General features: G+C 39.9%; 1 protein-coding gene across 13 annotated transcripts in view; it reads right to left on the reverse strand.

The window, feature by feature from the left end:
* Positions 1-569: 569 nt before the first annotated feature.
* LOC126285452 (cytospin-A) overlaps positions 570-14,851 on the reverse strand; it is a 1,067,624-nt gene continuing 1,053,342 nt past the window's right edge. For all 13 annotated transcript variants that reach the window (XM_049984846.1, XM_049984845.1, XM_049984844.1 and 10 more), the window contains 3 exons: positions 4,722-4,865; positions 2,811-3,085; positions 570-2,724 (listed from right to left, as the gene is read on the reverse strand). In XM_049984846.1, the coding sequence (XP_049840803.1) occupies positions 2,635-2,724; positions 2,811-3,085; positions 4,722-4,865 (509 nt within the window). In that variant the 3' untranslated portion in view covers positions 570-2,634. The remainder of the gene's footprint in view (positions 2,725-2,810; positions 3,086-4,721; positions 4,866-14,851) is intronic.

The raw sequence follows: 14,851 nt of genomic DNA on the forward strand, positions 1-14,851 counted from the left end.
TTTGCCATGTGCTAGCTACAAGTTGAGTTCTAACGTGTGAGCCTTAGCATCTAGGGGGATTTATCTGGTTTTGATTTGCCTTTTCTACATTTAACTGCCTTACTTGGACATGTGGTTTTGTAGCAGTAGCAGCAGCAGAATTAGAGAAGAATGAACATATCCACCTACATGGTAATCTATATAGCCACAGTGCAAGTTGTTTGCGTGGATCTTACCACCAGTCACTCTTTCCAGACAGTGGATGATATGTGTACCAGATTTGGTTGAAATCAGTACAGAGGTTTAGGAGGAGACGTGGAACATACGTGCAGACATGTTTATAATTTGTATAGACATCTAATCCTCGTACCCTATAGTCATATTGCTAGCAGTTTTGGTGTAGTATGTAAGGCAATACTTCAGCCTCCATACTTTTCAGGCTTTCAAAGAGAGAAATTTTACTGGTGTAACAAAATCTTCTTGTAAAGGCAACAATCTCTCGATTGCCCAATTACCATAGCGAAATAAATGCCTAAGATTCTGTTCAGAGTATTCCCTTGAATTGTGAAATGATTTCCAGATTCAAAACGCAGAGGTGAACAATTTTTATTTGGAACTTTGGAGTTCGAGGTACTGAAGACATCGTTAACGACTTCAATGAAGAGTATTTCCATGATAAGGAATATTGGAGTCACATTTAACAGTTTTTGTATCATGACTGTTACAGTATATGTTTATTTGTGTATAATACATATGACTAACAAGTATATTTACAATTTAATACATGTATTACAAACAAACTACTATAAAATATCTTTCTGTAGTTTAGGAACTCACAACAAATCTTTGAAAATCGAACAGCTACAACATATTTAAATCTTTTCATTTTCCATACGTGATCCATTTCAGGCATTCTTGAGGGCAAGGGAGCAGTTATCAGCTCCTTTAGATTGGATTATGAAAGATCCAAGCCAGCATTACAAACAGAAGAAAAATCTGTTTATCTCTGGACTAAAAGAAATACTACAGGCAGTTTTAGAAGAGCAAGCTGCTTCCACCTACTGTATACAACCTGTAGCATATTATAGCACTGCTTGTACATATTACTGCTTAAGCTCCATTCACTGAAAAGCCATAAAACGTGCAGAAACTACCTACAGGCAGAAGTAAATTAAGTGTACAGTATTGAACGGCATGTTCAACACACATTAACGCCTATTGTGAAACTCAAAGAAACTGCAAAACAATGCAGAGTGGAGAATCATTTCTCAGTTAGTACACTAAAGCAATGGTTTTCTTCTTATCAAAGTGAACAATGTATGTTCACAGATAAATGGAAGCATGTTACATAAACTACTTCTAGCCCTCAAGACAAACAAATGAAGTTCTGATACTTTACAAGACAGTCCTTCAAAATAATTTTTCATATATAAAAATTACATGAATGAGACCGATGATAAACCGAACACTGATCAGTCATTCATCGTACATCACTTACAAATCATTACAAAATGTACAAAATGCTCCGAGAGAATGGCTGATAAGTTGCCACAAATCTGATGCACACACAAATATGGAACAGTTTTAGAATGATATAATATTCCACTTCAGTAATAAAAATGATGTTACTCACAGAAGCAGATTTAATATCATTTTCACCTATGTTATTGCCTTTATCAAAATTTACAGAATTCCCAGTTCTTTGAATAGTTCTCATCAGTTCATTTCTTAAATCAATACATCCAACAATACATTATTTACATACACATTTATGGAAACAGTTTAAAAACCACTTGCTGTTAAAATGACATCAATAATATAAGTCATTTATAAAATGCAGTAATTTTATGACTAGATAATATAAATATAGCTGCTTTTGAATGTATGAAGATTCTACTGTCATATTATGCTACTATTACTAAAACCTCACTGGTTCTCTCTCTCTCTCTCTCTCTCTCTCTCTCTCTCTCTCTCTCTCTCTCTCTCTCTCTCTCTCACACACACACACACACACACACACACACACACACACACACACACACACACATTCAGTTCCTAAAAATATATTGTATCCATTTCAATCAGCAGCTGCACTCGTTCAATGTACACAATAAATAAACTAAGTAAAACAGTGATGCTGAGTGTTCTCTAATAAGACTCACCAAACAGAACAGATCTACTAAGAATGTCTTAACTGCTGCTTTTTAAGCTACTTGTTCACTATCATCAGAGAGTAGTTTCATTAACTATGGAGCACTAGAGGAGAAATAATCTCACTTTTGTACATCCAGATTCAAGTCCAAAGCTCCCTTATTTCTGGGGAGGGGGAAGGCATTTGACATATGAAGACACTGTTCTGAGCTGCATTAATCATTTGGAATGTGAATAATTACTTGTTTGTTACCTTTGGACAATACATTAGTATCAATTAATAGTCACTAGTAACTCTGTTCTCTCAATATTTCACAAGAAGCAAATTTCTGAAACACCTCAAACCAGATAATGTCACATCTCTCAATCTGTCCAAGACATTCATTAATACAACAGCCAAAACAGAAAAGATGCTTCTTGAGCCTTCATATATAAAATCACGAATTAAAATATCTCCTTTTGTAGAACACTGAACAACAATAAAAAGATGCATTTCAGTTAATTTCACGTCTCAAAATGCTTATAAATGGCAGTGACATAAGCCATTATTTGCTGCCAGTCTGGTCGTTCCAGCTGAATCATTTCGGACAGATTCTGAAAAAATGAAGTACATGCATTATTTCATAATTATAATATGTGGAAGTATATGGCAGCAAATAAATAAATATTTCACAACTAACCAATGTTGTAGGAATGCCAACAGATTCAGCTGCTGCGAATGCTATACAAAAATTTCTCCTTTTTTCACTTGGATTCAATGTGTCATAAGGCACCTTATCTGGTAAGTATGAATGAAGGATAGCACAAAATGCTAGCCCATCATTCCATGAACTGCTAAAATTTGTGATATCAATGTTTTTATAGCCAACTGTCTTATTCTGGCACCACTTCAGGAGAGCATTGCGCTTCGAGCCACCATTTTTTGTTAATGCTGAAAGAGGATCTTTTCTTTCACCTGTAAAATAAATTGCTAATGTAAAATATACAAAAAGCTACTAAAGCTGATGGTTGCTGCCAAGTGGCATTTAAAATGTATACATGGTACAGAGAGACTCAGGTCTCAAGAACAACACGTCTACTGCACACTGCAAAGTCTAATTACTAGGCAGGCCAATTGTTTCATTGGTTGCCTTTGCTTTACAAGGTTAAGTGGACCCCTCTACCCACACACAAATGTATCGATCAATTTATCTGTAAAAGACTCATGACATCAGGGAAATTAGTGTGAAGTTTAATGTGGCACAGGTATGCACCCCAGACTGTACTCCACTATAGAACAAAAAGATAATAACTCATTTCCAAGAAATTTTCTTACCTCAGATTCTAAAACAATTCATTTTACAAAATTTTATTCTCTTACTGTATCACCTTTCCCTGGTATTCACACTTTACCTGTTACCAGATAAGTTTTATTCTCATCCCCTTTTTCTACCAATTTCGATTTCCAGAGTTCATTTAGGAAGTAATGCATGACATTGGCAGTGTCTCAGAATTTAAATAATTACTAACTGTCCCTACTGTATGCAGCAGACTGTTTAACTACACTGTATGAAATTATTTTGCAAAAGAAAGTCGCTAACCAAAAGTTTGTTGAACTTAAATATTTTGTACAATGTAAAGAAGGACAAGACATGTACATGGATATACAAAAATTTGGCATCGAAATATGATAAGGTATGAAATAAGGTAGAATGATAAAATAATATACCACAGACCAACAACAATTGTGCAACTTGGGTGGCAGGCTTGTAGACTGCCATTTAGTAACAGTGGTAACATTCAAAGTAATAAAAACTACAATAACAAGCATTCAATCTGTTAACACAAATTGGTCTTGTGATATTCATCAGCTAAATAAAAGGAGTATCTAAGGAAATTGTTCTTAATTTTATTCCTAAATGTACTACCATTTACACAAAGTGATAGGGCTCATTCATTGTAGAGCACAGTGCCCATACATCTTATCCCCACTAGGTTCCTTCTCAATTTTTGGCTCGTAAAATTAATGTTTTCACTGGAATATGTATCATAAATGAGAAAAGACTTTATTCTTAAACATATAGTAGAACTGGTTAACAATTGGCACAGTTTCTATTATATATAGATGCAGCAAACAGGTATTTTTTTGATTCCCTGAATATTGGCTTGGGGCGGCTGATTGAGGAGATGAGTTTCATTGGCATTATGAGCCTCTTCTGCATCACGAAAATGTTTCATAACAGTCACTGCTTCACTCCAAGCAGCAATGGTCCTAAAGCAACCTCTATCTGACATCACAAACTGTGTTTAAAAGAAGAAGCAGCGTTATCAGCTCACTAATAGATGATAAATGAATAGTGAAAGATCTAGAGACAACTGGAAATATGGCTACGTAAGGTAGAATTTTTTGCCCATTCATGGCTGTTATTCTCCTATTTAGCACAACAGCTTATTTTTATCACTAAAAAGTAATTTTACTAAAACAAATTAAGGATTTTTTAACTACTTTCTGCTAGTTGTTACAAAGTAACAAATCTTTAAAAATGAGGTACCCTTTATCCTGTTCACATTGAGCACTAGCATTTAACACATAAAATGTGAAACCAACGTACTTAAATCACTGCAACTGTTTTTCCTCACAAAATCCATTGTTTTGTTGGCCAGGATTGACACTGGATTAGCTTGTACCACATCTCCCAATGGTTTGTTATTCTTTAAGCTGTCATTGTAGAGATTTGCTTTGCTGTTTGTGTTGTCTAAACATAAAAAAGAAAAGTAAAAAAATAAATAAATGAATTGCAAAACAGTATATTTTGCTGAGTAGAAATATAACAAAATGTAACAAAATCCCTTCTGTATAATACACGTTCTACAACAGATCATAAAATATAACACAACAATTTGTGTTGTAATAAAAGAAACTTGTTGAGATACACTGTAAACAACCTGCTATTCCACTGTATTCTGAAACAATCTTGAGTTTTACAAAAGCACTTTGTAATTTGTTTCTTACAGAAAATTTCATATCCCACAAGTACACTGTTATTTAATAAAACTGCTGGTGAAATTTAATTTTTTATAAGAAGTCAGGGCCCAGACCACTTAAAAACAAACAAAACATAATTTTAAAGAAAATTAAAGCAATCAAATGAAACACAACAGAAGCATACATTACTTTTAGATCTAAATGATGAATTAATGAACATAAAAACAAAATGTTTTAAATGGTTAATTTTATGTACACTGGTAAAGAAGTATATCAGCATCCACCATACAGAGGAGATGCAGAGTCACAGAAAGGCACAACAAAAATACTGTCACACAATTAGCTTTCCGCCAACAAGGTCTTTGTCAAAAGTAGACATCATACACACATGCACACACTCGGGCAAATGCAACTCGCACACACATAACCACAGTCTCTGGCAGCTGAAGCCAGACTGAACTGCAGGACATTAAAGGAGAGGCAACAAGTTGGGGGTAAGGAGGAGGCTGGGGTGGGGAGGGGGATGGTAGCAGGGTAGGAGTGGCAGGATGGTAAAGTGCTGCTGGGATCGTACAGGAGTGTGGTGGAGAGTGGAACAGCTAGGTGCAGTCAGGACGTTAGATGGAGGGTGGTGAAGAGGGCAGAGGATTAGCAGAGAAGGAGAGAAGTAAAAAAGAAAGTACAAAGACATTCCCTTATTCCCAGCCAGAACCCAGTCCCCCACAGTGTTCCTGCGTTGTAGTTTGGCTCATGGAATCCACCCAAATGGCCTTACCATCAAATTAACCACCTCTGGCTGCCACACTTCCTTCGACTATGACCTCCAACTGTTCGGATTCCACCAACCCTTAGCCCCCACCCCACAATCAACATAATCCTGCAAAACTGTATCAATCAGGTCCAAGTCTCCTTGCAATACCTTCTCTCCATCTGCCAAATTCTCCTGCTATGCAATCCCAAATTCCTGGATCCCATAACACACACAAACTCTTGACCTCCAGGAACTAGAACAACATTAACTACGCCACCTCAAAAAACTCTCCAACCTGCTCACTTCCTACTCCCACATTGGACTACCACTTCCACAACATCTACAACAACCTCCAAACCTCCCCCACATCCCCTCCTAGTCAACAAACCCTGTCTCACAAACCTACTACATTTACCCCACCCTCACTTCCACCACCACATGAAATCCACGACCTAAACAGACCCCAAAAACAAGCATGAACCTTTCCTCCAAAAGCTTTAGCCCCACAGAAGTATTAAGGCCTCACCTTTTGCCCCACCCTCAAATTAAATCACGCAGGTCTTGTTGAAGACCTTCTCTCCTCCTCCGATCCCTACAGTGTCAACACGTTTTCTCCATCAACCCTACCAATCAAGCTCAACCAAAAAACCGATGATGAACCCTACCCGACTCTGTTCACTCCTACACCCAACAGTGATTCCTCCCCCCCTCCCCAGGCCCCAAATCAATTCCCGTTAACTTACCAGAATTTCTTAACCTCGAATTTTGCCTCACTATCATTCCCCAAATCCCTGAACATGCTGACTAACCGTACATCCACAGAAAGATACACAACCCACCACCCAAAAACTTATACCAACTCTATAATCCTACCTGCTGACAAAGGCTCCACTACTGTTGTTTTGAACCACACGTATCATCTGGCAGAAGAACTCCACCAGCTGTCAGATTCATCCACCCACAAACCATGCCACAATGACCCAATTCCAGAAATCCAGCAGTATCTCCAGACTCTCCTCAAATCCTTAGGCCCATCCCAGAACCTCTCTCCAAAGTACACCTCTCTAGTCACCCGTACCACTAACCGCCCTCCTACCTTCTACATGCTTCCTGAAGTCCACAAACCCAACCACAAAGGTGCCCCATTGTGGCCTGTTACTGTGCCCCCACTGAGAGAATCTTTGCTCTCATAGATCAACATCTTCAGCCCATTACTCACAACCTATATATAAGATACCAACCATTTCCTCCACCTCTCCACAGTTCCTGTCCCTTTACCACATGGTGACCTCCTCATCACTACTGATGTCATCTCCCTTCACTCTAACAGCCTTAAAGCCCATGACCATACTGCTATTGAACACCCAACTGATTCCAAACCAAACCCCTCCTTCCTAATCCTATCCTCACCGACAATTACTTCTCCTCTGGAGGCACTACCCACAAAAAAATCCAGGGTACAGTTATGGGCACCCATGACACCAACCTAAGCCAATCTATTTGTGTGTCAACTAGAGGAATCCTTCCTAAACACCCCAAATTGGAAACTCCCACCGGGTTCAGATTCACTGATGAAACCTATGTGATGTAGATCAAGGATGAAGGCACCTTATCAACAGTCCTTCAGAACGTCAACACTTTCTCCCCCATTCACTTCACCTGTCCTACTCAACGCATCAAGCCACCTTCCTTGATGTTACTCCACCTCGAAGGTGGCTACATCAGTACCTCTGTCCAAATTGAACCTACAAACCACAAGCAATACTTCCACTTCAACAGCTGCCACCCATCCATACCAAGAAATCCACCTTTGGCTGTATGTAGTGAAAAGCAGAGCCTCTCGAAATATACCGAGAGTCTCACTTAAGCCTTTACAAATAGTAATTACCCTCCCAACCTAATACAAAAACAGATTTGCATGCCTCTAACCCTCTGGCCACATAGCAGCACTCCTCTTTTGAGTCGCTACCACTCATGACTGGAGCAACTGAATTACATTCACCACAGAGTTTCTACTACCTCTCATCATGCCCTGAAATAACCCACTATCTTTCCCATTCCTCCCACAGTGGTATTCCACCACTCACTGAACCCACACAACATCCTTGACCATCCCTACACAGCCCCTGCTTCCAACTCACTGCCTCATGGCACACAACCCTGTAATAGACCTACATCCAAGACCTGCCCTGTATATCCTCCCACCACCACCACCACCACCACCACCACCACAACCTGCTCTTGTCCTGTCACAAATATCACCTATCTCATTAAAGGCAAGGGCTACCTATGAAACCAGTCATGTGATCTGAAAGCTAAGCTGCCATCATTTGCTGCATTCTACTTGGGCACGATAACTAAGAAGCTGTCTGTTTGCATTATTGGCCACCAACAAACTGGCCAAGAAACAAATGGACCACCCAGTTGCTGAAGACGCTGCCAACTAGAATAGCCTTCATTTCAATGCATGCTTCACAGACCGTGTCACACAGATCCTTCCCACCAACACCTGGTTTTCTGAATTGTACAGGTGGGAACTCTCCCTGCAATATATCTTACGTCCCCATAACCCTCCTGGTCTCAACCTTAATTAGTCGTCGTCCTTACCAATCTAGCCCCTTCCCTGTTCCCATTCCAGCACTACACACAGCCCTCTATTCCACCAATGCATACAGTCTTTTTACTTCTCTCCTTTTCTGCTAACCCCCTTCTCTCTCCCCCGCCCTCTGATTAACCTCCAACTGCACCTATCTGTCCCACTCTCCAACTCACAAAGTAAACAATAGTATTTTGTGAACAGAAAAGAGAAACAAAGGAGTAGTAACACGGAGAAGGAATAAAGAAATGCTGAAAGACTGAAAATTAGGAAAAGAAAAAAATAATGAGGATGTTACGTCATGTGGTTCACAGATGCCCAGAATCTCTGAGAGCTATATATTTTCAAACTGTTTACATAACAATCTTGTCCCGTTCAAAATAATCTCCATTACGACTAACACATTTTTCCCACCATGGCTTCCACTGTTTGAAACTTTTTTCTAGTCATCTTTAAAATGGGCCGACAGCTCCTCCCACTTTTATTTCTTGACTTCTTCAAAATTGTCATATTAATGTCCTTTCATGCCCTTTTTATGTATGAAAATAAGACAAAGCTGCACGGAGACATGTCAGGCATGTAACGCACGTGGGGCATCAGAGCCACGCCGTTTTTAGACAAAAACTGTCTAACAGAGATGGCTGTGGTGCATGTGTATTTTAGTGTGTCGCTGAACTGAGCTCCAAGATAACCAATTAACCTCTGACAATTGATGAATTATCTGTCTTCAGTCTGAGAGCACCAGCTCTTTAATTTTTTCAATATTTTCGTCGATTTGTGCAGTTGATGGAGGTCCAGAGCGAGGTTTGTCATTAATCCACATGTTGCCATTTTTAAATTGAGCAAACTACCTGTAAACTTGAGTATGTTGTGTAGTATCATCTTGGTAAGGCACTACCGACATTAGAGCAGTTTCAGCAGCATTTTCACCAAGTAGAAAACAAAATTTCGCAGCTGCATGTTGTTTACTTAAACTTGCCACAATAAAAAAACAAAACGAGAAAAAAATTGCCCTAGCAAAAACAATCACTGCAGATAAACAGATCAAGCCAAGTCAACAACACAGATAGCACTGAACTCAGAAACTTGTACTATACAAGCTCCACCCACAACAATGTTATTCCGCTTGCCGCCCCCCCCCCCCCCCCTCTGTATGCTACCAGCAGGAGTGGTGGCACAATCAATGCAGACTTTGACATCCCCTGCAACAGCACGATGTAATTACTGATTAATTATAAATCTTCTTTGGGCTATATATGGCCACCACAACAGCAGTTTTGAGTCAGTTGCTCCTGATAAAGACGATGTAGATAGTCGTCGAAAGCTCGAGGTTTTACCCTGAACTGAGGCGGCAAGAAGTCTACAAGGGTTTCACACAGTTGATAGTGAAATTAGATAAATAAATGAATAGTACAGTTATGGAATGAATAATTTTAATACCTTTTATGCAAGTGAGTGAACATGCATGTTGTTGGTGCAAAAAATTATAATGAAGTGAATTGTCTGACTCCCTCCAAACCACTGCAAAATTTATGACAAAAGATTCGGCTGTCAAATTACAAAAAGCTTTAAAAACACACTTAAGAAACTTTATAGAAATATAAAAGGCTATCATGATTAATTTTAGAAGAGAGATACATCAGAAAAGATGCAAAGAATACTATTTAAATTACAAGGTAACCTGATGTGACTCAGCGGGACTCAGCAGCAGAAGCAGCGTTCTTCTGAAGATGGCTAACAACAGGACTGCCAAAATATTGAATCGAGTTGATTTTAGTATCCAGCTGCAAACCCAATGATACTTTGCAAGTATAAGTTAACCTATATACAGTTGCTGACAAATAAAACACCACATATGTGAAAGGAGCAATAAAAAGAGTGTCGTTTAGAGACACTTAATATTATGACTGTTTTGAAGGCAATTTCAGCAAATTTTTGATGAACTTTCTTTTTGGAACATTCTGATGCACTTAAATAAGTCATAAATTAAGCTCAGACAGACAGATATAACATTGAACAATTTAGATACAATGACACAAAGAATTTAACATGAAGAAATTCACTGACTGTTTATGAATAAAGGAACAGAATTACTGATTGCTCCACACTGCAACCCTGAACAAAATGGTGTAGCTAAACGAGAAAAATAGAACAGTCGTTGAAACCGCACATTCAACATCGCATTCAGCTAAACTACTGAAATGAGCACGGGCAGAACCCTGCAATATAGCAGTTTATATCTCAGTATCAGAATGCTTACAAGCTGTGGTAAAATTGACCAGCAGGTGAACTTTATCACTTCAGAATCTTTTGCACATGTTGCTATTTTCATTTTAATGAAATTCTATTCAATGTTAGTGATTTGTCATTTTGGACAACTCTCTAAGTGTGTCATCAACAGGAGTGGATTTAGAGTCTGGTTTCCTTCTAAAATAAAAGTAGTTCACAATAATTTGAATAATGAGTAGTCTGTAGTCCCTCAGTGATCCTGTCTGACTTATCTCAGGAAGAATTCTCAATGTGGAATGGAGAGAAATCATCTGTGAAGAAGACCGCACTGGTGGTGGCAAATGAGATACACAAACCCCAAAGGGCAGTGTCGCTAGCTATAGGTCAAGTCCAACTGGTCACACTGCCATAGTGCGTTGTAAATGTAGAATGAAGATATTTGGAGCAATAATGGGTGAATGTCAGTTCAGGTCGACTTTTAAGCTTGGGAGCAAACAGGGGCCCTCGGCACTCATCGGGTGGCAAGACAGAACTCCATGCCCTATACCCATCCAAATTGTGGCACGGATTAAACAGTGATGTAATAAACACCACCACTCCAGACTGGTGGAAAGTAGAAGGGGAAGGATCTGAAAGCATAGAGAAGATAAGAAAGGCAATGACTACTGAAATGAAGCAAAACAAAAAAGACAAGAGCTGGCAAATAGGGCAGGCAGTGCAGGAACCCCTCAGGTTCAGCACTGGGAGACAAACTCTTCAACCATCTCATCCCCACTCCAGTAGCACTAAAACAAAGTAATAAAAACATGAGAATGTATTCGATACTTCCATTGTGGTTGTATTTGTAGTTAACAGCCATCTGTTGTCATAGTTTAGGTACATATCAGGAAGGTGCATGCGAAATGATATGATACAGTTAAACAGAGGAAAAGACAGACACCTAGTGATGTTTTCCAGCCCAGTTTATGAGTCCTGGGTTCTGGGTTCCTGAGCAAAAAAAAGAATCTAACATATTAGGGCAGGTTAAGGAATGGGCAGACAGTGAAAACTTAGTTGAGTGATGGTGATGCCACAACCACAAGGAAACTAGTTCAAACTTCACATAATACTGTCTCCAGAATTCAATCAGTAACCCCACAATAGGGAGCTTGGTCTAACAGTCACAATGGTGATGGTGCTGCTGAACTACAGACCTGTCGTGGTAAAACTAGAACAATAAGTTCGAGTAATAGTGTGGGGTGATCCACGTCCCAATATGTACAACAGAGAAATTTGAGTACATTCAATTTATACGTGCAACTATAGTTGAGCCTATGTTTACAGGGTAGCCATAACAGTTTGTTACAGGAAAGTTGCCACAGGAAGTGGGATTGTGTTTTAGTGGAGGAAAAATGAAAGCAATGGCCAGGCCATTTTTATGACTCCATGAAGTTGATGCTTGTGAGGGTCACAGATTGAGAGCTGTATCAAATAAAGTCAAATACAAAGAAATGGACAGCCAAAATATCAAATAAGCTTCATGGAATCCACAAGTCAGTTCGTAGCTACAAGGAAAAGGGGGCACTGAGCACAGTGCAGTGGGGTACACCATTCTCCTCCAAGCTGTGGAGTGCCAGGTGGTGCATATACTCTATGAAAGTCAAATAAACATGTACAAATATAGTAGCACGTACTAATATAAGCAAGCTGCTTACAATCTGACCAAGTGACCAGTAATGGAGCATCTTCACGGCAACCACTCTGGTAGGTAAACAAAAGACCCCACGATTTGATGACCCAGCACCATTGATGGGTCTCCACCCTCTCTAACAATAGTGATACAATGCTAGTTTCACTCCGCCAGCCACCACTTTCAAGCATGATTGGAGGGGCATCCATTACCACCATCTGTTTGAATGATCACACAGACCTCATTGGACATCCACTAAGGCTGGCATAGCTCCTACATTATGCATGGTAGGAATTTGTCTAAGGATAGTGGTTAACAGAAAGATGCATATCTCACAGGGAGATACAAGTTGCAGGATACAACTATAGTAATTTTTGCAACTTGTCTTTTGATCTTAAGGAGGTTTTCAAGCTCTGCGAAGATTTCTTTGATTTATGATTGAAAACAGAAGATGTGCTAGCAACACTACAGCCTGCACTGATGTCTGACTCAAGAGTCTGCATGGTTCTGGGACGAGGGTTCCTTCGAAATGATCCATCTACATGCAACACTTCAGAAGACAAATGCTTCACCAACCGAAGATGGGATTACAGGCTGCACAATATTGCTAAGGGAAGAGATGATAAAACTGTCACTATCTCACACCAAAGTGGGTTGCAGTGCAGTGTGGTGAGTGGTTGAAGTTATATGGATAGGCAACATATTCTTTTTTCTCTCTAAGGTTGTCATTAAACTGGTCTTTATACAACAGACTGAAAACATTCATACTTTTTTTGGTGTTGTATTCTTGGACTGTCTGTTCCTTCTTGTAAATGGTACACATGGGCGAGCTGGAGGGGTGGCATTCATGGCTGTTGATGGAAGTTGTTCGATGGATGTAAGGTATTCTGTCATAGTGATTACACTCACACAGCTAGGTTCACTGGGATATCACGATGACAGTGTTTGAAACAGAAGCACTCAAAATAATGCAGGTGGTTTGCACATGAGGTTTGTCATCACAGCAGTGAACCACGATCTTCACCTTTTCTGCAAGTGTGCTCTCATCGAACACTGGAAAAATGCTTCAAAGTCAACTCTATTATCCTTTAACCCCTTCTGGATACAGAGGAAGAATTGCAACCCCATCATTCTAAGTTGGAATATAATATTTTATCTGACTGTAATATCAAGTCCCAGTGAAAAATAATGTCTTGTGTTTAGTTTAAACTTACATGAATTGTAAAATAAAGTGGAATATTGCCCAGAGAAGTCCACAAAAGTAAGGCTCAAAACTGTACACAGTTTTGCTGTCTATCACAAGGGAGCCACTCCTTGTCTTTAGAAATGCTGTCACCACCTTGTTTATACCTGCATTTCATTTGATGAAGAACTAAAGCTTGGTCATCAGTAATGCCTCACTGTCCTTATAGCACAGGCTACATGCTGTAGTGAGATAGTTTCTCCATGTTGACACTGTATTCCCTACTCCCACGGCACAGCTACGAACAGTTGGGGGTTATGCTAATGAGCATCAAATTGAGAGTTCCAGCTAGAAGATACTGTCTTCTAACTGCCAGTTTGAGTCACTACATGGGAGACTGGTCTGGTGACACTCACTCTCACTGGAGGGCAGGGAGAGGGGGGTGGTTCACCCCACTGTAATCACCCAGACATGGCAACAACCGCAAGTCATTGTGAGTGCTGCACAGATACCCAATGCCCCAATAGAGACGGGCACCTACTTAGTGGTACCTTTAGAACGTTAATGGTACAGATACTTGCACTGTCAGGGGGCTACAACTGTGCAGCTTCATGGTGACCACACCACAACAGGCTGGCTACCACATTAGTTTCTGGGGCTGGCTCGTAGTTCTCCTAGAACTGGGTGTCAGGTTGATCACTTCCAGACAGATACCCATGATCCATGTTGAGTGCCATTGCTTGCACAATTTGTACTTACTGAAATTTGGAAAAGAATAAATATCAAAACTGGTTAGGATTAAATATAAGGTTTTATCTAGGAAACATTCTGGTGATCATGAGAGAATGCCAAGATAAGAATTAGGTAAAAAGCTGTAAGATTGGGAAAGGATACAATTTGTGGGGGAATTAGAGGGGTCAGGAACTGCAGTACAGAATAGAAATAGTACTGCAATGAATCGGGCCCCATGCTTGCATGTGCACGCCCACACCCACACGAGCACGAAGGGGTCAAGAACCTCATCGGGGTGGGGAGACAGTAACAAAATAGCAAAATAAGAGGTGAAGAAAGCTAATGTGTGTGTGTGTGTGTGGGGGGGGGGGGGGAGGGGGGGGCATGCACTCATTCCCACATTCCCATCCTAAGATTGCCGGAATATTGGGCTCTGAATCAAAAAATTTCAGACGATGGAAGCTCTCTGGTGGGGGCAATGTCGTGGACAAGTCCACTGCAGTCGGTTCTGACCACATCTGCAACTGAAACTGTCAATCTCTTCTTCTTCTTCTTCTTTTTCTGCTTTTTGACCAAGTTTCACTTTCAAACTAAGT

The sequence above is a fragment of the Schistocerca gregaria genome, chromosome 8 (genome assembly GCF_023897955.1).
Source record: "Schistocerca gregaria isolate iqSchGreg1 chromosome 8, iqSchGreg1.2, whole genome shotgun sequence".
Classification (NCBI taxonomy): Eukaryota; Metazoa; Arthropoda; class Insecta; order Orthoptera; family Acrididae; genus Schistocerca; species Schistocerca gregaria.